This window comes from Sebastes fasciatus, chromosome 11 (genome assembly GCF_043250625.1).
Source record: "Sebastes fasciatus isolate fSebFas1 chromosome 11, fSebFas1.pri, whole genome shotgun sequence".
Taxonomy (NCBI): domain Eukaryota; kingdom Metazoa; phylum Chordata; class Actinopteri; order Perciformes; family Sebastidae; genus Sebastes; species Sebastes fasciatus.
The window spans coordinates 8,599,975-8,626,490 of record NC_133805.1 but is presented as its reverse complement, the minus strand read 5'-3'; the positions used below and the strand labels follow the sequence as shown (position 1 = coordinate 8,626,490).

At 41.5% G+C, this 26,516-nt stretch overlaps 1 protein-coding gene across 3 annotated transcripts in view; it reads left to right on the top strand.

Annotated features, from left to right (window-relative positions):
* The window catches only part of carmil3 (capping protein regulator and myosin 1 linker 3), a 92,881-nt gene that overhangs the window by 52,455 nt on the left and 13,910 nt on the right, over positions 1–26,516 (top strand). The window contains exons 16-31 of one of the 3 annotated variants that reach the window (XM_074650310.1): positions 2,823–2,927; positions 7,275–7,344; positions 7,453–7,534; positions 10,146–10,242; positions 10,339–10,393; positions 12,582–12,754; positions 13,810–13,878; positions 15,191–15,284; positions 17,824–17,922; positions 18,058–18,177; positions 19,518–19,631; positions 20,352–20,527; positions 20,642–20,729; positions 22,999–23,124; positions 23,915–23,981; positions 24,537–24,724. In XM_074650310.1, the coding sequence (XP_074506411.1) occupies positions 2,823–2,927; positions 7,275–7,344; positions 7,453–7,534; positions 10,146–10,242; positions 10,339–10,393; positions 12,582–12,754; positions 13,810–13,878; positions 15,191–15,284; positions 17,824–17,922; positions 18,058–18,177; positions 19,518–19,631; positions 20,352–20,527; positions 20,642–20,729; positions 22,999–23,124; positions 23,915–23,981; positions 24,537–24,724 (1,723 nt within the window). Of the gene's footprint in view, positions 1–2,822; positions 2,928–7,274; positions 7,345–7,452; positions 7,535–10,145; positions 10,243–10,338; positions 10,394–12,581; positions 12,755–13,809; positions 13,879–15,190; positions 15,285–17,823; positions 17,923–18,057; positions 18,178–19,517; positions 19,632–20,351; positions 20,528–20,641; positions 20,736–22,998; positions 23,125–23,914; positions 23,982–24,536; positions 24,725–26,516 lie in introns of all 3 variants that reach the window. The other 2 variants (XM_074650309.1, XM_074650311.1) reach the window with 2 other exon arrangements.

Sequence of the window (26,516 nt, the reverse complement as noted above, 5' to 3'; positions counted from 1 at the left end):
CGATGTAAGCACGAAAAGAGGTTGAAATGTCAGTTGAAGTTAAAATACTGAAAGTAGTTCAAGTGTCAGTGGAGTTTGTAATGTAAGCATGCAAAGGGGTTGAATTGTCGGTTAAAGTAGAAACGCTGAAAGTAGTTCAAGTGTCAGTGGACATTGTAATGTAAGCATGAAAAAAGGTTGAAGTTTCAGTTAAAGTAGAAACACTGGAAGTAGTTCAAGTGTCAGTGGAGGTGGTAATGTAAGCATGACAAGGGGTTAAATTGTCGGTTAAAGTAGAAACGTTGAAATTAGTTCAAGCGTCTGTGGCAGTTGTAATGTAAGCATGACAAGGGGTTGAAGTGTCGGTTAAAGTAGAAACACTGAAAGTAGTTCAAGTGTGAGTGGAAGTTGAAATGCAAGTATGAAAAGCGGTTGAAGTTTCAGTTATGGTAGAAGCACTGAAAGTAGTGGAAGTGGAAGTTGTAATGTAAGCATGAAAAGGGGTTGAAGTGTCAGTTAAAGTAGAAATGCTGAAAGTAGTTCAAGTGTCAGCAGAGGTTGTAGTGTAAGCATGAGAAGGGGTTAATGTGTTGGTTGATGTTGTTGGGCTGAAATGAGTCCAGGTTTCAGTGAAATTTTAAGCGTCTGTGAAACTACTCAAGTCAGTGGAAGTGTCAGTTTGGCGAGTCACTTAAGATAAAATTGAAAGGAGTTGAAGCATCGGTTCAGGAGAAAGCACTCAAATCATCTGAAGCATATATTTGAAATGTATAGGCAAGGCAAGTACCTTGTAAATATTATATGTATGAAACGCTTCAACATTTGACTTCATAAGAAATAGTTTTTTTCAGTGTATATAATTCAGCAAAACATTTTGTGAATCATCAATTGTACAGTTGTCAACACATTAAAATATAGCTCGTAGTTGAGAGCGTTTTTGAAGTGTCGGCAGGATTTAAAGCAGTAAAGGTCACTATATCTGTGGTATAACTTACTGTAGAAAACATCCTTGCATTTATACAGAAATAGACTACACAAACAATGAGGTCATTTATCTCTGGCCCCTCGACAGCTGCATTGCTTTAGGGATGGTAGTGTCTGTTTGTCGGTCCACCACTTTGGTCCAGACTGAAATATCTCAGCAACTATTGGTTGGATTGTTGTAGAATTTTATACAGACATGCATGGCGCCTTTATAACTCAGGTGATCCCATGACTCTTCCTCTGGTGCCACCGTGAGGTTAACATTTTATTTACCTTCGTCCATTACTTCTTATGACAAATTACCTGCAAAACTTTCCGGCATCCCCACCAACTACTGCTGTACTTTGCGTTTCGTGCTAATTGAGACGCTAACATGCTAAATTAAGGAAGCGAACATATGGCGAACATTATAGCTGCTAAAAGTCAGTCTTTCCCATTGTCATCTTGAGAGTTTAGCTCAAAGCACTGTTGTGCCTAAGTACGGCCTCTCGGAGCCGCTAGCATGGCTGTTTATCTTTATTGCTCCATTACTCCATGATGTGTGGCTTTATTTTGAAAGAAAGCGATTCACTCAACCATCTGGTGCCGAGTGGTTCTGTAGCAAAAAGAAAATGAGTACAATCAAACAAAGTAAAGAAGAAAAAAAAGCATGTTGCGTTGCATTTGCAGACGTTTTCGTGTCATAGCAGGAAACACACAGCTGTAGTTAATAATGACTGCTTTCCATTTATGGATCCGAGCCTCTCATTAGCGAAATTAGTTACACCTGTGCTTTTCCTGCTATCATGAGTCAAAAATGTCTGCCATGAAAACAGTTTATATGAAACGCTGAGAATAATTATCTGGAAATATAAGTGGTTCTCTCTCTTCTCGCTGTTTATAGATTGTGTGTGGCTTTCGCTTTGTAGTTTATGAATAACTGAAATGATGAGTCATATTAACTATGCTGTTCCAATCCCTCCAGGATGAGGGTGAAGAAAATGAGCAGTACAAAAAAAAAAAGCCGTCCATGCCGCACAAGTAAACAACATATCAGCTGCCTGAAGAGAGGTAGCAGGTAATCTTTTCCTGAAAAACAAACCTCATTTTTCTGGAAGATGAATTCATCCGCCCCCCTCCGTCATCCTCCCTCTCTGTCTCTCTCTCCTCCCCTGCCTCTCATCACTTTCTCCCGCTGTCTCCAGCTCAGCTCCCCTCCTCATCCTCCCCTGTGGTGAATCATTGGGGGCTGAAAAGGCAGATTGGCTGCTTTGACAAGTTCTAAACACAGATCCGAACCGGTGTAGTGCATCCATCCTGTGAATGCAGGCGACGGTCCCCCTATGTATTATGGCTCAGAGGGATGTCGTACTCACACACACACACACACTCTGTCCTTCCTCTGATGACAGGCTAATGCACTGTATATGCCAAGCAGATGGCTGGATAATTGGTCAGTGTTACCTCTTTAACTGGTGGCAGCAATCAATGCCAACTTTACCTTTTCAGTGTCTGCTTGATATAATACTGACCTAAATGTCACAGCCAGCATCTGTCTACTTTACCCTTTCTCTCTCTCTATCTCTCTCTCTCTCGCTCCCGTTGTTCCGTTCCTTCTCTTGTCAGTTCTCCGCTCGTCTGCTGCAACATTTCCGTCACTTTCTATCAGCATGTCAACTCCTTCTGTCATCCGCTGTCTTGTCTCCATCAGTCTCCTTATCTGCTCTTGTTATTTGCTCACCTCGTTTCATTTTCTAACTGTCTGATTGTGGTCTGTGATTCTTTTATGCCCCCCCACGCTATCATCCCGCTCTTCCCTCCCACTCCTACATCTTTAAAAAAATATATTTTCTTTTGTTTCCTTCTCTGTTCTTTTCCAGGAAAGCGAGAGACTCTCTGCCAACTTTCCGCCAGTTCTTCAGCTCCGCATTCAGCCTGACCCATGTCAGCCTGGCCTCTGTGAAAGTCCCTCCTGATTCACTGAGGTGAGTCACTCCGCTCTTCTCATTTCTCTATTTCATGGCTCCTCGTCTCCTTTCTGCTCCGTGACCTCCGTGACCCCGTAAGTCGATCTCAGCATGCCGTCTTGAAGGATGTCTCAATTCCTAAAATGCATCTTGAGGAGGAGAGAGGAGGCTTGTCTGAGGAGCTGTGAGTTAGGATGCACAAGGGCTTCCTTTGCGGAAGTCTGTTCGGCACCTGTGACGTATGAAAGAGGCGTGACACACAGCTGCACCACACGTCATATTTAATTGACGGCCCCGAAGCACAGATGTCTCAATTTGTTAAATGCCTGTTGCCTCGACTCCTCTCTCCTCATGCCTCTTCCTCGCCTCCTCCTCTTGTGTGGTCAGGTGGGAGGCACTAAGACGCGAGGAGTTGAGGAAAAGAATCAAGGATGTGCAAACTGGGAAATGAGAAGAGCCAGCTTATGGAGAACAGAACCTGCCAAAATCATAAATAAATGTCATTAAATATAGCAAAAATAATATAAAAAATAAATGTAGCCATTCATTCAATCACATTTCATGAATTAATTAATGGCTACATTTATTTTTAATATTATTTTTGCTACATTTAATGACATTTATTTATTTATCGAGTCATTTATTTATTGATTGATTGATTTTGGCAGGTTCCATCCTCCATACTCACTGTCACAGGCAAGGGTTTAAATGGACCTTTGAAACATCCTGTTTATGATGCAAATCACTTGTACGGCCTGAACCGCAAACAGTTGACAAAGGAGCATCTGTACATCTTCCAGTAACCTCATTCAATTTGACCCCCTTTGCATTTTGCCATTATATATGTATAGACTATAATTCCATACAGCAAAAAAAGAATAAAATTCATATGTAAATGCACCCAGAATGTATTAAAGATGTTATCCCCTAAACAACCTTGGGAGGTGATAACAGATGCATATGGCCATGCTACTTACAAAATCCATCTCTTGAAGATATAAATAAATAAATCCAAAATAAATAAATCAATCCAAGAAGCGCATCAAAACAAACTTTCAAAAGTGCACTGTCAAGATATTGTTGTTTTTTTAAGGTCAGTTTTGACAGAGGAAGTGACCTGTGAAAAATAAGCTCTGCATTTTCAAAACTGAAAAAAAAAAAATCTATTTCAGTGCCAGGTGCAATTGTCATAAAGGTACCAAAGCTCCATCAAATCGAAGCAGCATGTTAATTCCACATAGAAAGAAAGAATCCAGCAGTACAGAGTAAATGGGGATCTACATATGTTGTCATCCGAATTCATTGGTTGAGATGATAATACATTACACAATAACATATGCAGTTTACTGAGGTTTTAAATGTGAATGGAATATGTTTTGTGATGTGGTCCTATATACATCAGTTGTTTAGTGCAGTATTCAGTGTAGTGCAAACACTAAGGCCTAGAGTTGATAATTAGGCATGCACCAATCCACTATGCTGAATCGGCATGCTTAAAATAGTATGATATCCTGACATAGCTGGTTCACATTGCAGTTACTTTATCATTATAAAACAGCAATACCTAGCCTCATGCTACATTTGCAATGATTCCAATGAGTTCCACACAGTGAGGATTACAAGTTAAACATTTGGGAAAACATTACATATTGGATCGATATTCAAACACCTTCAATTAAAGTCTGGATCGGTACTGTGGGGACAAAACGTTGGAAAGTAGCTCATTGACTGCTAAACTAGTATAATCAGTGGATACCCAGTACTCCTTCATTTGGTAACCAAATCTTCTGTCAGTGTTTGTATTTACCTCTGCATTAGTTGTGGCGTTCATGATGTGGTTATTTCATGAATATTCCACGGACGGTGATCAGCTTTGACTAGTGTATCACTCCCCGTGACAGCCAATTGGCAAACAGTGACTTCCTCTTCATTTGGAGAACCTCTGGACGGGATGCACATAATGAGTTGGCAAAATAAACTGCAATAAAAGTCAAAAGGATGCGCTAATATACACATCAAACAGTCCATGTAATATTATATTGATATTATGTGAGAATGCTGAATAAACTCACTATTGTGTATATGTTAAAGAGGACCTATTATGCTTATTTTCAGGTGCATACTTGTATTTTGGGTTTCTAGTAGAACATGTTTACATGCTTTAATGTTCAAAAAAACTTTATTTTTCTCTGCTGCAGCATTTCTTTTCACCCTCTGTCTCAAACGCTCTGTTTGAGCTCCTGCCACCCACCTCCCGAAAAGCTCAGTCTGCTCTGATTGGTCAGCTGGCCCACTCTGTTGTGATTGGTCAACCGAACCAAACTCTTCTGATTCCGCTCCAGCTCCGCTCTAACTAGCTTTGTTTGAGGGCGTGCCAAATTAGCTGCTAGGCAGGTATTATGCAAATGTATTACTTGGTGACATCACCACGTTACAGAAGAAAAGGCGGGACTTCTAGCAAGGCATTTCAGGCTGTTCAGGAACAGTGTTACTGTGGAGGAGAGTAACTCCCTTTGGGCTTTGTAACTTAACAGACCCTTTTTTCGTGCACAAAAAACTATATTACACTAAAGGAAAGGGAAAAAAGCATAATGGGTCCTCTTTAAATGAATAAAAACTGTTGGATAAAGTGAGTAGGTAGAGATACAGATCTTACTAGATGCTATCAAAGTCCTAATTGCAATATTATGAGAATATTATACAGGGCTTGAAATGATTAAACAAATGAATGTGTTGCTCCAAAAAATATATTTTATTGAATAGACTAAATGAAATCCTTATAATGAGACTATTAAAAATGAAATGCTGTAAATGAGCCAATATGGAGGTGTAGTAGACATATTGCTTTATTTTTTTAATATTGGAGCCAGTGTTGCATCTCAGATTACGGTCCAGCAGCTGTACGCTCACATAAATGTGGAGATCTCTTTAGCTATGAATAAGGTTCATGATATAAGTAGTTTATATGACAACTCATGTAGTCCATTATGTTCTAACTATCCACCTCTGTAAGTGTGTTACCAGCAGTTAGTCGCCTCTCTGTGTCAACAACCATTTGTGCCGCCGACAATGTTTAGTCAAACTTGGAAGAGGTAAAAGGATGAATTCCCACCGGGGGCCCACTCGTGCTAAAAATGTGTCCACTCATGATGCTGTAACGTGCTTTAGTTTAAAGCGCTGTCGAAATTGCACACAGGGAGGATCACTGCTGAAGGCCAATTTACATTTTATATCCAACCTTTAGCAAACAGCCAAAGAGGAGAATCTGAAAATATAAGATCTTTCTGTTTTTTTGATTGTGTCAGGCTTGAACACTAAAATAGCTCCTACCATATGGAGCGTAGTTTGCATCCAAACCATCAGCGAGATTTAATCATCAAGGCTCGCATTAGGTTTCAAGCGCTTCTTCCTCGACAGCGGATCCATTTTCTATTATGTGGGCAGGCTGGCCTTCAATCAGAGGACACGGATTGAAGCCCCCGTATTGGCTGGCGTCCACCGTGCTGACGCGGATCCTCACCGGCTTCAGGAGATCTGACTGTTGCTAAACCAGCTCGAAACATAAAAAGCGAGTTTTCCCCTAAGAGAATAGACGGAATAATGCTTTATTACAGTTTCTCTGTTAGGTGTGTAGCCTGCTGTTAGCGTCTCGTAGCCAAGAAACACAATCAATAGCGGAGTAAACAAACAAACTGCCAACAACAATAGAGATGATTGTGTGCCCGCGTGATGGATCTCAGCCAAAGTGGACGGAGCGGACTCCCCACTTAGCACTTCTCCTCATTACCTCCTCTCATGGTGCATAACTCTTAAATGTGTATTCGTTGCGCGAGTGCAACCTCCAGCAGAGCCTTGATGTGCAAATGAAGTTTTTCTTTTTGTATCCAGCTGGGCTTGTGCGTGTGTGTATGTATGCGCAACAATTGGCCATTTCTCCTGAATAAATACCGTGTTTTTTAAGGTGATTTTGGGGGGGGGGTGGGTGGGGGGGGGAGGTAGTGAGCTATGAATCTTCCTTTTTAAGCTACTTTTCTGTAAATCCTTTAAGATGGCTCTAAAACTTTTAGGTGTACGGAGGAGAGCGTGGGACAGGATGGGGCGGCGGGGAGGACTCACATGATCTGTTCAGGTTGTTAGAGGGAGGAAGAGAAGCAATTGGATTTATGTGGGATTGATCTTTCTTTCTGTTTTTTTCTATTTGTCATCTTCACCTCACCTTTATCCATTCATTTCTTCTTATCTACCTATCATCCCCTCTTTCCTTATCTGCTTTTCCATTAATCTCTCTCTCTCTATCGCTTTGCTTTCCCCCCCGTTCTGTCTCTCTCTTCTTTCCCATCCCACCCCGCCTGTGTTTACCTGCAGGGCTCTGTTCCTAGGTCTGTCCAATAACCCTCATATCTCTGATTTACACCTGGACATCAGCAGCTGTGAGGTACGCTCTGTTAGTCTGTGCTCTAGGTATATTCGCATCATCTTCTTCACAGATAGACGCTCGTGGCTATCCCATCATGCCTCACTCTTCTCTGTCTTCCTCCCACAGTTGAGGTCAGCAGGAGCCGGGGTGATTCAGGAGCTGTTTCCTCGGGTATCGTGCGTGGCGACTTTAGACATCTCAGATAATGGTGAGAGACAACGAAGCATGCACACACCTACATGGGATGCACTTTTGTTGTTGTATATTTTCTAGGGCCGTCAAAGTTAACACAATAATAACGCATTAATGCTAATTTGTTTTTACGCCACTAATTTCTTTAATGCATTAACGCAACTTGCGATTTTTAGGTTGTAGCAGGCTCAGTTTTAAAACTAGAGTGAAGATACTGGTATCATATGAAACTATACTTAAGGAATCCATTGGTACCAACCATGTCATACTGGCTTGTCGCAAAGGAGGCTAAATAATGCTCCAAACTTGTGCTAAATTTTGGCGAAGAAAAGCTGGCATTGCTATTTTCAAAGGGGTCCCTTGACCTCTGACCTCAAGATATGTGAATAAAAATGGGTTCTATGGGTACCCACGAGTCTCCCCTTTACAGACATGCCCAATTTATGATAATCACATGCAGTTTGGGGCAAGTCAGCACACTGACAGCTGTTGTTGCCTGTTGGGCTTGAGTTTGCCATTTTGGGAATTGTAGGATGCCGCATTTTGGAGCTTGACCCATTCTAGAGACTAAATCAGGATATCTCAGCCTCTGGTGCACAGATGACCATTCTTTATTAATCTGTTTGTGTATCCCAACTGAACAATTGAAGTGCAACACTAAATTGTTGGAGTACTCCTTTAAAGGATGGCACTACATGTGAGTCCCTCTAGGTATTGAGATGTATTTAAAAGTCCTTTAAGCTCTTAACTTGTTCAATTAATTATTGAAAGGTTTTTCCTAACACAAAAACAAGAATTCAGTCAGAGACACTTACGTATACATAATATATGCATATGAAGGAATTGAGAATTTATAGCAACTGCTTATACGGTTAGATTTGTCAGAAAAAAGCTCTGCTCTTTGAAGAAGCCCGGAAGAATCGGAGCGGCAATAAGGATTCTGCTGGGAGAGCTAATCCCCCTCAATAAACATACATGAGCATTAGAGCTTAGTTGAATCAACAGTACCGAAAGCTAATCACATGAGGAGGAGGTAGGGGTGGTGGAGGGAGCTAACATTAGTGTATCAGCAGAGGAATATTGCGAAGTGTCAGAGCTGTGCAACTTCATGAATATGATCGCTGGTAGCCAAGCAGCCGGTGAACGAGCCAGTGATTATGAAAGATGAATGAAACCGCTGATGCCAGTCACCCAATGCCAGTGTGAATTTGGTGCTCTGCCTGAACTAACACAGTGCAGATGAAGACAAGTTATTTTTCTTTTATATTCATGTCTGGATTACCAACTGGGCAAAGTGAGCAAAGACGGTGGTGCATCAGACCATCAGGGGCCCCAATACTCCCAGGTTCACTGCATGTCTATTGCATTTGCTAATTTCATTAATGGCAAATTTGTTAGTGAATTTGCACCTCTAAAGTACAATACCAACTGGGACAGGTCCTTTATTATTAGCTAATCGCAGCCCTGTCTCGTAGTGGGGCCCATTTATATTGTGTTTAATCAAAAGCATGTGGTAGTATTATTACAGCAAAGGTGTGCTGGTTGATCTCCGGGCTTCTGGGCGTAAAATGCATCTTCTACATAGCCACTCCAGTAACAGAATACTGCTTCATATTTGATCAACGCTGCCTAGTTTGATCGGAGTTTGCAAGTGATTGACAGCTGCACAGAGGCGACAAGGCTCCAGCTCGGCTCTGATTGGTTGTTTTCCTCCGGTCTGTGAAATCTTGCAGATGCCATTAGGAGCACCAGAGGACACAGAGGCACATGATTTTTTTCAGATTACCTGTTTTATGCACTACTGTCAGGATATAGTGACCGTTTTATAAAAACGTCTTTTTTTAATCAATCAAACCAATCACGCCTACTGTTGCTTTAATCTTGTAGCTACTACTTACTCATACTCAATGCTAAACCACTGAAACTCATTCTCTTTAACCCTAACGGAGTACTGTCCTTTTACCATTTACAACCACTTCCAAGAACATAGCAAATTGGATGACCACTGCCTTAATTCCTAAAGAGCTATTCATTACATTAATACGTGTCTCCTCCAACACACGTCTCTGGTGCAGCTCCTTCATAGTTTCCTGTCATTGACACTAAAATAAACTCTCCTCACATCAGAGGCATGTAAGTTTATTTAACCATAGCTATTTCTTGTCTCTCTGAAAGAGGCATTTAATCCTTTTGTTGCTGAAATATCTTGCCATGGTAACCACTTCCTCTTAGCAGCATCCTCCATCCTTGAGCTTTTGAAAATGTGAGTGGGTGGGTGTAAGGGGGTTAATTAAGAGTATTTTGGCATTTCAGTGGGCAGTGAGATTTTGTTCCAAAACAGAACATGAGATGAAAAAAAACCCAACTGAGCTTTGAAAGTCAGAACCGTTAGCACCTGGCAGAGGAATTGATGAGTCACTGGTGTGACAGCCCAGAAATTTTCTATCTGACTTTTTCAGTTTGATATGAAAGTTAACGTATCATCTTAAGTTTTATGCCTGTTCTCTCTTCGATGCTTAGAAACATGTAATTACACTTGGAAGTGGGTTTTCACAAAGACTCCGGAGAGCGTAGTATTGCTGGCGTTGCACTCCAGTGATGTGTGTGTTGCGTTTTATTGTGTGCAGGTTTGGATGCTGACTTGCTGGCTGTCATCCCAGCGTTCTCCAAGCACCCCTCCCTCAAACACCTGATGCTGGGGAAGAACTTCAACATCAAGGGCAGGTACGGACCACGCAGGGGGGCGGAACCGGCAGCACAGATGGTCGCGATGACGACTACTGGTGATGAATGTTTTCCTCTTCTCTCTGCCTCCTCCAGGGTGCTGGATGAAATCCTGCAGAAGCTGGTTCATTTGGTGCAAGAGGAAGAGTGTGTGAGTTGGATTATTATGCAACATATTGTACACAAATCCTCCGTGGCGTTCCGCACAGATGCACGCCTACACATGCCTCACAGATTTGTAGACACACGCGCGCGCATCCTGTGCACGCCACCACGCACAAACACACACTTGTCGCTGTTTAAATTCTTGCTCTCATTCATGTGCATTTAAGCGCAATCTCCCACCTGCCACACACAGGAGGTGCGAACATGCACACGAGTCATGTTGTCTGCGGGGCTCGGCAAAAAGATTCATTTGGTCTCAGTGTATTCGCGAGGCTCCCGGGGCTCTCTCTGCTCTCCGCTCTGTAAATCCAGCATGACAAGTAGCTTACTCAATTATTTACCACTGTTGATGGTGATAGCTCACAACGATGCTCTCGCACTGAGTGCGGTCGGATGCATGTGTGCAAGCCCGCTAACGGAGGCACAGATGGGTGTCAGTGTGTAAGTTTAAAGGAAGTTTGTCAGAGATTGGCCTGCTAGTCAACTCGCCCAGTGTAAGTGATGACAACTCAAACATCTGAATCATCTCTGTGTGTCTCCTTGCACAGCTTTGGTCCAGGGCCCCATGCCAACACTTCAGTACATGAGTCACAGACAGCTGCGGGCATCAAAAGTGAGAAAATGAGAGCAAGCCAGGAGACGCTTAGCTTAGCTTAGCAAAAAGACTGGAAGCATGGGGAAATAGCCAGCCGGGCTCTGTCCAAAGGTAACAAAATCCAGCAACCAGCAACTCTAAAGCTCAGTAATTAACAGGTTAATCTTGCTTGTTTAAAGTTACTACAATTAACTTTTAACTGGTTATGAAACAGTCTCAATTTAATACTGATGCCGCTATATGACCTACATATGTAAACAAGACCATCAGCGAGAATATTGGCTATTTCTATATAGATTTTCTTAATGTGTCATTGGATCCGATACTCCGTGAAATCAGACGAAACGATTTACGGCACGTAGGTAGCCTCTACCAGAAAATCCTTCTGCTCAGACTCCAGCGGGGTCCAGGCCACCGCAGACAGACCCAGATCTTGCTTTGCTACCACCTTCGACCTGGGGTCAGAGCTCCAGTGGGAGGTGGACGGCTCCACGCCCTGCAGCAGCGGCTCCTCAGAGCTTTGCCTCGCTGATCGCTGGTCCCCACTGGGAGTCAAAACCGACACCACGCTGCTGGAGGCCCAGGCCGTATTGCTGGGCCCGCTGGAGGGAGGGGAGGCACGGGAGAACCAGACCCAGGACTGTGCGGGGCAGACTTTCAGACCCTGCTGCAGTAAAAAGGGACTCTGGTGCTCCAAAACACCATCGCTTTTGTCCACAGGGCCCGCCAAAATCAACACAAAATTAAAGTTCCTCATAGTAGCTTTGAGCTGTACAAAAGTGTAAAAACTACAAGTTCCAGTTCCTCCTTGTTTCCGGTCTTTATTCTAACCTAAGCTAACCAGCTGCTAGCTCCAACTTCATATTTAGCATACAGACATGAGTGGTATGGCAACTAACTCTTGCCTCGAAGCGATTTTGAGTATTTTCTTTCAAAATTATAGCAAAGACTATAATTCATGTTTCCATAACAACTTAACATAATTGTGTAGAATTGCTTAGATATGTTGGTTCTCATCTAAAATATTCTTAGAAATTCGAAAATGTTACTTTAGTTTCACTGAAAAGTACACATTTTTTTAATTGCTAGTTGGTTTGAACACATTTTAACACTGAAATGATTTTTCCATACGCTCAACAGTTGTAATGTGTGTCCTGCTGCAAGAAGATGTAGTTCACCACCAGTTTATAGTAGATAAGGTCCTAATGCAAGAGTACTGCTCATAAAGTTCTTCTGATAAAAGAAAAGAAAGTGGATGGAAATTTGAGAGAAAGTCCACATAAGCAGTTGATTATTATGCACTGGATCTCTAAGCAAGTAGAAAAACTAAATGATTCAACTGCAGAGGGTTTGAGCTGAAAATGGTGTTTTGAAAATTAGATTTTCATCCAGGTTCTTGTATTATTGATTCTCGAAGATCAATAATACAAGAACGTGGATGAAAATCCGGTTTAAAAAGTTTTGTAACAATCCTCAAAACCTCAACACATTTCCAGATATTTGGAAAATAAAACTTCACATTTAATTCCCCTTTGAAATAATCATCTCTCACCTTGTTTCCTCTCTGTGCCTCCTCCAGGCCCTGCATTCCCTCTCCCTGGCCGACTCGAGGCTTCGCCAGCGTGGCACGGTGCTGGTCAACGCCCTGGGCTCCAACGCCTGCCTACGGAAGGTGGACCTGAGCGGCAACCTCCTGGAGGACTCCGGGGCCAAGATGCTCAGCAAAGCCCTGCAGATCAACACGACGCTCAGGTGTGTGCTTTAAATCACTACTCTGTTGGGAGCGGAAGGAGGGATTTCCCTGCAGATCAGAGCACACTCTTACGGAGCAGGATAAGGGAGGTGTTAAGAGGACAGATGAAAGAATAAGGTCAGAGAGAAAATGAATATGTTAGGTATGGTTTGAGGAGAGGATATATTGAGGTTGCTCAGAGGCAGAACAGTGCAGTGCTTCAAAGATAGAGGGGGGGAAAGTGAACCATGTAGAGATAAGACGGTAAGACTGAGGAGTCGGAGGGATAGCGAGGAGAATCGGGTGGAGGGAGGGGGAAATGGCCTTCAGGCATACAATGTATTGCACCAGAAAAGAAGAGAGAAGAGAGTGAAGATGTGTGTGTGTGTGTGTGTGTGTGTGTGTGTGTGTGTGTGTGTGTGTGTGTGTGTGTGTTTTTTGGAGGTGGAGGAATGGAACGAGCAGATGGAAACTCTCGAGATAGGCAGAAAGAGCGAGGGGGGAAAGGAGGACAGAGAGCGAGACGGGGGGTAGGATGGAAGTATTAGGATGGGGAAACGGTTTGGATATGGACTAGAGAGGGAGAAAGTTACGAAGGGGACAGGAGAGGGAGACCACCCAAGGAGTTAGATCTGGGTTTAGCTGATTGAATTTCTAGGGCAGAGCGAGTCGAGGGAAGGAGAGATGGAGATGGAGGAGGATGGATGAGAGGAAAGAGGGGCTGAAAATGACTGATATATGAAAAACAGGAGTTAGACAGTGCCGAGTGTAGGTGGAGAATTTGCACCGTGAAATAACAGAAGCTCATTAGTTGCCCGGCAGTTTGTTCATGCATTCTTAATGTTGTGATGTGGACTCTTTCTATGCATGTAGCAAAAAAGAAAAAGACAAATGTCTGGTTAATCCTGTTTGTGATGCGTTTGTGCAGCTGCATGGTCAGATAAGTATGCTAACTGTGATATGTTTGTTTTAGGAGCATTAGAAAGTGACTCATCCTCTTCTTTTTCTTCTTCTCCTTCTTCCTCCTTTCTGTGCCTGTCTTCCCCTATTTCCTGCCGGTTTGATCCCCTCTCAGGAGTGTGACGTGGGATCGTAACAACACCACAGCGACAGGCTTCCAAGATGTGGCGAGAGCGCTGGAGCAGTAAGATGAGCACAACACAGACATAAAAAAAAAAAAAAAAAAAAACGTTTGAAGAGGGGATACACACATAAAACGGATCACTCACACACACCCACTTGAGAGGCAGATAACCATCTCGCTACAATGTTTACTATTACACAGCATTTCATCAGTCCTCTGATGTGCATGCCAGTCAAACTGACATTTTTTTCAGTGTGTGTGTGTGCTGTGCGAGGGTGTGTGTGTGCATTTGAGTATTAGGGAATTGGAGACAACTGTTTATAAGTGCCCTGAGTGTTTCCTGTTTGTTCTTGTTAACATCACAATTCTTCCTGTTTGTTATTGCAACTTACGTTTATATAACCGCAATAACCAAAAAATCTATATATGTTTTTCCATTTTTTTAGGGGGATGACGTCATAAATCATGACGACAGACATTCAGAGATTCATTCAAAAACCTCAATAGAAGCTTTGAATGTAAAAATATGACATTCATTACAGCCCTTGTCATTTTTATTGGGGCTGTCAAAGGTCACGCGATAATAATGCGTTTACACAAATTTGTTTTAACGTCACTAATTTCATTAATGCAACTTACGATTTTTAATTAACCTTGGCCGCTATTCAATCAATCAATTGGAGGTTGTAGTGGGCTCAGTTTTAAAGCTAGAGTGAAGGTTCAGTACTGGTATCATATGAAACTAGAAAAACCTAAAGAATCCATTGATACCAACCACAACATACTTGTCGCAAAGGAGGTTAAATCACGCTCCTAACTTAAGCAAAATTTTGGCGAGGAAAAACTGGCATGACCATTTTCAAAGGGGTCCCTTGACCTCTGACCTCAAAATATGTGAATGTAAATGGGTTCTCTGGGTACCCACGAGTCTCCCCTTTACAGACATGCCCACTTTATGATAATCACATGCAGTTTGGGGCAAGTCATAGTCTAGTCAGCACACTGACACACTGACAGCTGTTGTTGCCTGTTGGACTTGAGTTTGCCTTGTTATGATTTGAGCATATTTCTTTTATGCTAAATGCAGTACCTGTGAGGGTTTCTGGACTATATTTGTCATTGTTTTGTGTTGTTAATTTCCAGTAATAAATATATACATATATTTGCATAAAGCAAGCATATTTTTCCACTCCCATGTTGATAAGTGTATTAAATACCTGACAAATCTCCCTTTAAAAGTACATTAAGAATAGATAAAAAATGTGCAATTACTTTGTGATTAATCACGATTAGATATTTTAATCAACTGACAGCCCTAAATATTATCTTTTATTTCTTCCCTCTTTCTCCTTCTTCCCTCTCCAAATAATAGCAACTTTACCCTCCAGTACATGCCCCTCCCCCTCAGTGATATCACTCAGGCGTACCGCGGCGCCCCAGAGAGGACGGACCATGCCCTGAGTAAGGTGAGAGGAGCTTTCGTTCCTTCAGTTTGTGATGTCTAAATTTGCTGCATCACATTACAGAAATACAGATAATTAATAACAGCATTACCTGACAACTGGGATGATGATTCATTTCAGTTTGATGAATGACTTTCATTTGCCTGTGCAGAAGAAATGATGATTAAATGTGGACGTTGTGATAGATTATTATATTGCTGTTGTGGAAACCCTCTACGGAGGCCCTGAGGGGCAAGTGAGAAAAGAAAATCTGGTGATCCATTTTCTAAGTCTGATCTAAGTTGTTGTCTCTCCTGTGATTATGACTTAAGAACAGGTGAAAAAAAGTTTTTTTCAGGATAATCTTTCGAAGTTCCTTTTTAAAAAAAAAAAAAAAAAAAAAAGTTTAATCTATGGAACGGGACTTTTGGCAGGTGAATATTTTTTTTGTGTGTGTGTTTGTTGTTGTAATACAAATTTTGGCCACAAGAGGCTGAAGTGCACCACTACCCCATGTTCTAAATAGAATTAAAAGCATTCATGTCTTCTTCCATGTGAGTTTTAATTTCTCCATGTGCTCTAAACACAAGGTACACATGTTGTGTGTCAGTGAGTTATGTAAATTAAAACTCCCCCTTCACAGGATATGTGCCATAAAAAAAGTTAGCTTGAAAAGACAATTTCTTGTCAGAGACTTCCTAATGCCCTCTCAATATTTGAGTTGCAATATACAGAGATAACAAATGCAAATATAAACATATTAATACAAAATAAATAAGAATAAATGCAAAATAGATAAATAGATACAAAATAAATGCATGAATAGATAAATAGAAATACATTTTAAAATGAATAAAAATAAATACATCAATAAATGAAAGGGAAAATTAAACAGAAGGGTAAATAAATAAGGGAATTAAGGCAAAGATAAATAAATAAAGAAGCAGAAAAAAACACAGAAATATCAATTTATGTCAAATTTTATAAATTAATTGAATGCTACATTTATTTTTTATATTATTTTTGCTACATTTAACGATTTATTTATTTATTTATTTATTTATCGAGTCATTTATTTATTTATTTATCGAGTCATTTATTTATTTATTTTTATTTTGGCAGGTTCTGTCCTCCATAGTTAAGACTTTGTTTCCTGCATTCTGGTGACTTTAAAAGAGTGAAAATAACAAAATAATAACTTTAACTTCCAGGGAAGAAAACTGAATAATTCACCTCTCTGGTGTGAACTATGTGTGTGAATCTCTGATATAAACTAATATTCATCCGTTTTTATACATTTTTCCCTTGCTTGAGTATTTCTTTCTCTTAGTACTCTCCATTTCTCTCTCCATCTCTCACTCACTGAAGGTCCTTTCAGACACAACACGACAACGGCACCACTTCGCTCTGAAATCCGTTATTTCTAACGGCTTCCGCCAAACCACAACGAATATTAGCTGCATCTAGCAAAGCCCAACTTCCTGCGCTGCACGCTGTGGCGAGCGAAGCTTAAACACGACCTCAAACTGCACTGTGTTGCGAGCATAGACTGCTCTCATCTGCCGGGAAACGACAGTAGGTGTAGCTCTATTGTCGTCCGGTTGGAAACAGTAGGGATTATACACACTGTGCAGTTCCAGAAACAGGTTGCGATAAGGAAAAGGACAAAAAAGTGTGAAAATTTGCCATAAATAGGGAGAAATACCGGAGAAATGGGATGCATGACAGTGACATTTACTGACAGCCAGACAGCAGTCTACCACAAAGACACAAACGAGACAAAGGCTGTGTGCGAAAAGCGAACATTAGCCTGAATACGTATCTTATCTTTCACAATGTCTCATTAAAATCCATAAACAAATATCCATGAGGGAAAAGTGGGCGTTTTGACATTGCTAGACAGGAGAGATTGCTAAATATAAAGATCTGTCATTTTAGATACTGAACAGTGTGGTCATTTTTGTCTATATCACTGCTAACTAAATGCTGTTTGTCACTTGGCTTGTGAGCTGCAGAGCAAGTCTGTTTACATCGCACGTCAAACTCCATCCCCCCGGCGGCTCAGCTGTCAGTCAGTCACACACAAAATCTCGCCTCCCCAGAAGCTCGGAGGCGGCTAAAGGAGCATTTGTGATACATCTCCGGAAGCATAAAAAAAAAAACAATGTCAACAGTATATTTTTACATCAGCTTAACATTTTTCTCTTCAACATCAGAAATGGATCCAGCCTAATGAATCATTTCCTGGGTCTTACCTTAAGAGTGTGCATATGTAGTGTATGAAGCTTTTATTTGGGTTAGGGTTCTTGTTTGTGTGCACATTGTCTGTGAAGCTCTTGATTCCATTGTTCTTTACATAAGATGGTTAAGCAGTGAACACCTGCTGAGTCTAAGAAAATAAATCAAAGGCGTTCCGTTTATTTCTGGGGATCAGAACTCTCTCCTGTCTCCTTATTACCTTGCAAATGGACTTGTCTCCCGTCTCATGCACACTGTGCCTTGTAAACACCTGTCATCTCCACCACTCCTCTCCCTTTTTGTTTGTTTTCTGTGTGTGTGACAGATCCAGCGTGCCCTGCTTAGGAACAACCAGACTCAGCGGTTCTCTCAGAAACAGGCTCTTCGTCTGCACCAAGGCCTCGTCACCAGCACTGCCGAACAGGTGCGTGTTTGTATTTCCACACACGTAGGCGAACAAGTCAAGATTTGTATTTTTGTTGTGTATTTTACCGACAAGTTTGTATATGATTACGTGTATTCACGTGTTGTCGTGTTTTTTATGTGTGTGTGTGCGTAGGTGATGGAGCGTCTGTGTGTGCGGGTGCAGCAGCAGGTGAGTGTCCTGAAAGGCAGCGAGGAAGGAGAGGAGGTCCAGACGGCCAGGCAGATCCTCAAAGAAGCCAGGGACTCCAGAGCTGTGAGTAGACTACCACTTTATTTCTTGTGTATGTGACATTTAAACTGCTAATCACTGCAAGTTAGGAGAAGTTGAAAATGAATCACATTTTCCTGTGTATTATCCACACTATGATGAGTTACAAACTTCTATTATAAATGAAATGTCTGTTCAAAATTCCGACATGTTTTGGTGCTCGGATGATGACAAAATAAGTTTTCTACTTTTGTATCTCAAGCTTGGAAAAAGCATCAGGATGGTTTATTTGTCTAGTATTATTTGTGATTTATACTGCTACTCTGGTTTCTGCCTTTGTCTTTTCTTTATTTTCTAAATAATGGTGTCTTGTAAGCCTGTTTGGGCATATTATTTATGCATTACACAATAATAAAAATCAAACCAAAGGATGTGGGATGCAGACACTAGAAGGAAGTGTGTTTTATGTCTAGTCAGTTGTCTATTTTTATTTTTGTTTTGGCTTGGCTGTTTTCAACACGGTGGCTCGGACAGAACTTATCAGTTTAAAGAATATGACGATTTTGATGATTTTAAGGGGGTGTAAGACAACTTTTTTGTTATTTTTAAAAATTTGGATTATTTAAAATATGAACTTAAAACAAATCCAACAGGATAAGGGCACGGTGAAGACCTGGCCACAGGCTATAATCACAAAGCCTTCCCTCTCTAATAAACAGCCTCGACCTGCATTAGAAAAGTTAAAACAACCAAAGAGCTAATAGAACAATAGCCAAGCATCTGGGGGAAGAAAACATTGAATTTGTCAAAAAAGAAACCAACTAAGTAGGTATGATTGTTAAAAATAATTTAAAAAAAATACATAATACAGAGAATTGTATTAAAGTCCCTAAAAATAACAAGAAAACTCATCTCTGATGGATATTCACAAGAAATATTCTGCTCAAAATTCATCCAAATTGCTTATTTTACAGAAACGTCCTGCAGTTATTGTGTTCACTATTTGGGTTAATTGTACAGTTTATCAGTTGTTCTGTACTGTTATTGTTATGCATAGAATTTAATATGAAATATCCATAAAATAGTCATTTAGCAAGGGGTCGTCAGTTTACTCCATGATAGAGAAGGGGTCCCCTTAGGAAAAAGGTTGACAACCACTGGTTTAAAACCAACCAACAGTATATAATGTAGTCAAAATTAGCTTCATCTGTAACTTCTACTACATCAAAATACTACTTACACATTCATATAATAAACCAACAATATAATAAATACAATGATGGAGGACATTCTGCTTAATGAAAACATTCCTTTTGATACTCTATCGTTCCTCCACTGACGTTAACCTCTTCTCTTCCCTGTCCTGCTGTGTGTTTGTGTATCAGCTGTATCCCTCTCTGTGTGAGTTGGCCCACGTGTTGTCAGTGGACGGCCCCGTCAAACAGCGACTGGACGCCCTGGCTGGAGAACTGGCCAAGGCTGCCGACAAAGAGCTGCAGGTAGGTTGGTGGCGGAACCGCACCCGTAATCGCAGACAACAGCCATTCCCCAATGCATCCGTATGTTAAACAGTGGTGGAGCTCTGGACCAGTTGCATTTAAATTGCCCATTAATAGCGTGCGACTGTGAGTGTGTATGTGCGGTGCAGGTGTGCCGACTTCAAAAGAAATGTAGCATTTAAATTCACAGCGAAGGAACAGTTTAATATTATCTTAGTTGCGCTCCGTTCCCATTGGGATTCAAGCAGCACAGGGCAGTCGAATGATAAAAAAGTAACACGGCCCCGAGGAGGAACCTGGGATACTTTCTATTGAATTTCAACTTACTCGAGCATAATTAAAATTCTTGTTTGTGCTTTTCCGATTTTGCCGTCACGTAGAAGGCTACATTTCTAATTTGCAAAGGTCAAGATCATAATTCAGTTCATGCATAGATGTCCAACTTTGGTTTGAACTGGTAATGGCAGATGTGGAGGAGGGCGAACAGATCATGTGAATTGTTAGTAGTTGGATGAACGGATTGCTGCAATGCGCATAAATAAAAGATGACGACAAGTGAGAGTAAAAGGAGCTGGATGAAAATCCAAGCAAGCACATAAAGAGACACTGTGCATGAATAATGAAATTCTTTGGAACAAAAGAATCACAAATGTGTATATTTTTTAGAACGTATTAAAAATGTATGTGTGTTGATGCACGTCTCGGGTCGACTGTGTCCAGGTGGTGGTGGACTCGATGGTGTCTCTGTGCCGCGAGCTGTGTCCAATGTCCTGCTCAGCCGCCGAGAGACTCACCCCGCCCCTCTCGTCCATCTCCGAACAAGTATCGATCCCTCGCTCTGCCATCCGCAACGCCCTCATGGAGAGAGCGGCCGAGGACATCAACAGAGCCCTGGAGTAAGGAGGACAGCTGGTGGAACGCTTCAAAGTCAAGTCAAGAACTACAGCTAACATACCGATTTTAATTATTAATCCCCTCCTATGTTTTTCCTTCGTTCTCCTCCTTTTCAGGGAGGTGAAGTTGTCCGTGGTCTCTTATCTGACCAACTCCATAGTGGATCAGATTCTACAAGAGCTGTATAACACCCATAAAACCCTGGTACTGGTAATACTCCCTTTCTGCATGACTTCTTTGTAGAAATGTAGAACAAAATGTTCCTGTGTTTAAAGCTGAAATCTATAACTTTGACAGCAAAGATTTAGGATCTAGTTCATCATCAGATTAAAGGGATAGTTCAGGTGTTTTGAAGTGGGATTGTATGAGGTACTTATCCATAGTCAGTGTATTACCTACAGGAGATGATTGACACGCCCCCAGTGTACTGCTGCGGATGGGGCCTGCAGCAAAACGTATTTTAGATATAGCGTACACTTAAGCAGATATTGATTTCTTTTGGTGAGCTTTTCTTTTAGGAAGCTAAAATACGTTTTGCTGTCAGCCTCGTCTATAGCAGTACATTGCTTCGCTCCTGTGCGGTAACTCCTGTTTCTCCAAACTGGGGACGTGCCGACCTTCATCTACTGTAGGTAATACACTGACTATTGCTAAGAACCCGATACAACCCTGCTTCAAAACACCCAAACTATCCCTTTAACAGGAAATTTAATGGTATTTAAAAAAAAATGTTTTACCACACTTCACTATAACGGTAGATCACAACATTACATTAACCACAAAACATTACAGATTTCAGCTTTAAGTTCAGGGCTTTTGAAATGTCTTTTTTTAAAGGAATAGTTCAACATTTTGGGAAGTACAGTTATTCGCTTCCTTGCCGAGAGTTAGATGTCAAGATTGATATCACTCTCATGTCTGTCCACTAGTTATGTAGCTGGAAGCAGAGGGAAACAGCTAGCCTGGCTCTGTCCAAAGGTTTAAAGGGGACCAGTGTTGACAACACTCCATCTAACTCGACTGTAACTCCATCTGAAGCAAATAAGAGAATAATTGTATTTCCCTAAATGATGAACTATTCCTTAAAGTTGTTCGACATAAATCTGCAACATCAAAGTCATTTTGGGAGGAAATTGACACCAACTCAAAGAATGTCCACCTTTACATCGATCCAAGCTTCATCTCCAGAAGTAGGTTAAACAGTAAGTGATTGACAGGATGCAGACACGCCCCCTGCCTCAGACTTCTTCTCGTTGGTTGGATTGTTTCCACACTTTGAAAAGGCAGTCACTGTTTCCGAGTCTAACATCGTTTCCTGCTGCTCGCCAAAAAACAACGACTTATTTTTATTGCTTCTGATCCATGAGAAACCCAAACAAACCAACAACAAAACCAGCCACCGATTTGTGCAGTGTGTTTGTGTTGCGACATGATGATTCATTTCATTTTGTAAGTCAATATCTTTGTTAGTAAAATGAGTCATGGATTAATCCGAGCACACTGAATTTTTGAAGTGTGTTGTCTGCTGCGGAATACATAACTGTGCTAAAAAAAAAAGTCTGTTTATTACAGATCGCACACATTATTCATAAAATGTTGCCACATAGGTACAACTCTGCCTCCAGTGACATCGGTGTCAACCAGAGTGCGTCGGAGTCGGCCCAGAAATGCCTCCAGATTACACTCAAAATGTCAAAGTAAACACTCGAGAAAATTATAACATTTAGTGAGTTAAGAATCAGTAGTCGTGTAATTTGGTGTGAAGTGCAGAAGCTCATTATTGGTCTCCTATGAAAGACTCTCTGTAGCATGGAGGACCCATTAAATCTGATTTCTTTAATGTTTCTGATCTCCCATGCTGTCAAAAAGTTGTCTATCTTGTAATTTTCAGTATCTTAAGTTTAGTTTCTTTTGAAGTAGGTGCTGTTTTTGAGCCGCTGTGTGTCATTACCATATCAGGGGGATGAGGGGGTATAAGTATGGAGCAGCTTTTCTCAGAGAATATTGCACTCAGAGACAACACAGCAACTAGATATGAGTCCGTTAAGGACATGATTAGACCCTGCAGGTTCTCCTCTCCATAAAATTGAATTGTTTAAAATGAAGCAAGTGGAAAAGGAGGGAAAAATAGACTTCTGGCAATAACACTGCCGGCCCCGCTCTGTTTTGCATTCCATTCACTTGCCTCTACCGTTACATCTCATTTTCTTTTCCTCTGTTTTTGCTGCAGTGCGAGTTTGTCCTCTATGCTTCCCTCACTCTGCTTTGATAATCAAGAAATTGTATTTTATTCATATTCTTCATGGGCTTTTGCAAAGAACCCCTTTGCTTTGTTTGTGAGCTTCTTGTGTACAAGGGCGGACACGCTTCTCCTCTGAGATTGTGTCGGAGGATATTGTTCCAGGTGTCATCACGGCGTGTTTGTGCATGTGTTTTGATGTGTGTGTGTGTGTGTGTGTGTGTGTTGCATCAGCTGCGGCAGGTGTCTCAGGCGAAGCGTTGGGATGATGCCGGGTCGGGCAGACGCACTATCAGACAGTCCAGAATAGTCGAGTCTCTGGAGTTTCCTGATGAGGACTTTGGCGTCAACCTGGGAATAGTAAGTTTCTGAGGACGTGCTGATTATATGTATGGGTATGCTTGGTTTGTCAATAGTGAGTTCCTTTTTACGTGTATGATTTCTGAGCATTACTTAATTACTTAAAGAGGATCTATCATGCTTTTTCCCTGTCCTTTAGTGTGTTTTTGTGCATGTAAAAGGTCTGCAAAGTGACAAAGCCCAAAGTCCAGGCCAAAGGGAGTTACTCTCCCCCACAGAAACACTGCTCCTGAACTGCCTGAAACGCCTTGCTTGAAGTCCCTCCTTTTCTTCTGTAACGTGGTGATGTCACCAAGTAACACATTTGCATAATACCTGCTTAGCAGCTTATTTGGCACACCCTCAAACAAAGCTAGTTTGACCGAAGCTGGAGCGGAGTCCAAAGAGTTTGGTTCGGTTGACCAATCACAACTGAGCGCTCAAACAGAGCATTTCAGACAGAGGGTGAAAAGAGGAGAAAATACAAGTGTGCATCTGAAAATGAGCATAATAGGTCCTCTTTAAAGTTACAATCTCGAAGATCTCTGCACCTATGACTCTCCCTTTATTGAAGAGCATGTTGAAAGTAATTTCTTCATCAGCTTTTCATTCCCTCCACCGCGTCCCAAATGTCGCTCCACTTCCTGTTTTGTGCTGTAAAGCACTCAAACTGATTTCGACCGAAATATGTATATATTACATTAGTTTTGCTTTCTTTGTGTGCTGTTGTCATATCTGTGTTTACGTATTTGGATACAGTGTTTTAAAATGAAGTCACCGCTCATTACACATTTATCTCGTTTGACTAAAGGACACGATGGCTATTAAGAAGCGGAGCTCCAGAACTAGAAGAATTCGTCCCGTCTCCACCAGACAGAGTGAGTTTTTGTGCTGCTAATTGCCCCTCAAGTGCTCACGTAGCATGATGCATTTACAATAATAGCAGTTTCAGGGTCAATTGACTCTCTAGCTGTAATAAAATTACTGTATTTCTTCATCCTGCACAAGTGGTGTGCAACTTGCCTGATGAGATGAGTGATCATGTCTTTTAATATTTAAGCTGGCTTTAGCTTCTCTCACCCCTGTTAATGCTTATGCTAACAGTGACTGTGTTATCAGGACAAACTTGATTTTTTCCCCCCCATAGTGGTAATGATGGTCCAAGAACAGTTAGTATCCTCTCCATTTTCATCCATTTTTTTAACCATTTTCTGCCTCACAGGGCCGCTACAGTAGCATGAATATGTAAACAAAGGCCATAGAAGTTTTTTGTATTTGTCTTCTAATATTTGAGTTTAGAAAAATCTAATGTAAGAACTCTTTCATAAGTAATTATTTGATTGCAACGTCAATCTATTTAATTGAAATCAATATGCAGTGTACTGTAGGCCAAAATGTGACCTGAAAATATTTTTGATGTTGTCTTGTTGTAGGTCTAGGCGATGAGCCCAGTCCCTCTCCTACCCCCTCTGCTCCACCGCACTCTGCCCCTCTAACCCACTCGGTATCATGGGAGTGTCTGTCCACCCTCCCCACCAACGGCTCGCCCTTGCGTCACGTGACACACGTCAGGCCTCGCCCACCACGGAGACACAGAGCAGGGCACCCACCACCAGAATCTGTAAGTTGATGGCAAATGCCCTGGCAATGACCTTAGACTTTATTCTGAGCTTTGAGGAATCACCTTTCCCTCGAGCTTCTTGTGATGGATAAAACTCTCGAAGGGCAGTTTCTCCACCATGAACAAATGTTTATTTATTTGTAGCTACCACTTTTTAAAAATGGCATCTGGCACCTAGAAGGTTAAGGTTTTTTTATTGTTATATATGTTGTTATTATATGTTTAAAGGGTAACTTTTTCGACCTATTTTCCCATGTTTTTGTGTTTGACTAATAGGAACAACAATTTCTGAAACTGTTCCAGTATTGAGGGAGAGCGCTGTAGACAGCAGCTGCTCACTGGCTGCAATATGTTGCTATTGGGGCAAGCTGGCACTGTCATTTACGTCCACTAAATGTGCTTTTTTTTTTGCCATGACAGGCTCTGATTGTTATTATAAGTGTCTGACATTATGGAAAGAGTCTCGCTCAAAGAGAAGTCTCGTTCTAAAATCTGGCGAGATGACGTGTTGCCGGAAGACAACGGTGGAATAGTGGAACACATCTATGGTTTGTTGTTTCGGAGTACAGAAAGCGTAGCTTAGTGTTATCTAAAAGATTTTCAATGTCGAGGATGAATATTTAGATGATTTCCACAAAGTGGATGAGGTCTTTGAATTTGATTGCCGCTCGTATTTATTTAAGCCAGTATACGGATAGTTAGATTTCACAACGAGATTTCTGCTTGCGATCGGTCCTTTCCATAATGTTGTCAGACACTTATAATAACAAGTCTGAGTCTGTCAGTGGCAAAAACAAGTACTTTTAGTAAATGTAACATTACATTGACATCATTTTAGTGCAGGGCTACTCCGAGCTTTACCATCTGTCCCACGGACTATTTCACTTGCTTCACCCTTTCCGTCCAAGAACGTCACAACATCCGGTTGAAAAGGTCAGCCAGACTGACACAGAGAAATCGAGCAGTAAAGCTACTGTGAGGGATTGACAGTGTTGGAAATCCATTTATCTTTGTTTTGACTGAGATTACTTCAGTCAGTGGGGCTTATTGCTAAATCAACGCAACTTTATCATCATCGTCCTCGCAGCACGCACATTTTGGTTGCTTAGTAACGGCAGGCGCGACGGGAGCGCAACCTCCCAAGCACCTTGGATAAAAGGATGAAAGCGGCATGGCTGGCGTTGTCCACGCCCCTTAGTCACTTAGACACAAAAATATGGGAAAATAGGGTCCAGGTTGAAAAATACCGAAGTTATTCTTAAGTGCCCCATTTTTTCAGTCCATGTGTTTCCACAAAAGAGCTCAGAAGAGGGTGTAGAATAGAGGTGAGAAAGTAAACCCAACATGCATAGATTTCAGGGGTTTCTTTTATCTCTTGACTCCTTTGTGTGAACTGTTGTTATTTATCTTGTTTTCCATGCCAGTGGCACTTTCCAAAAATAAGTTCCTTTTAAAGTAGGAAGCTGTCGCATGTGTTTCTGTGACTCAAATGTTAATCATGCGCAGCTACCTCCCATGGGCCACGGGGCGGCCTCTAACTTAGCAGCTTGTTTGTTTTGAGACTTTGTAAAAGAGCTTTTTCTAAATCGGTACAAACTCAGTTAGGGCACCATGATGAGGAGTTGTTTTACAAACAGACTTCTGTTGGCAGTGGATTCTGTTCTGCCAGCCAGACATTTGAAATGATAATACCTTTTGTCAGCCTTTCAGCTTTTTGTTGACATGGCGGATTGATCGCTGGTATCCTGTTATTCTATCCGTTTCCTGTCGTGTGTGTGTGTGTGTGTGTGTG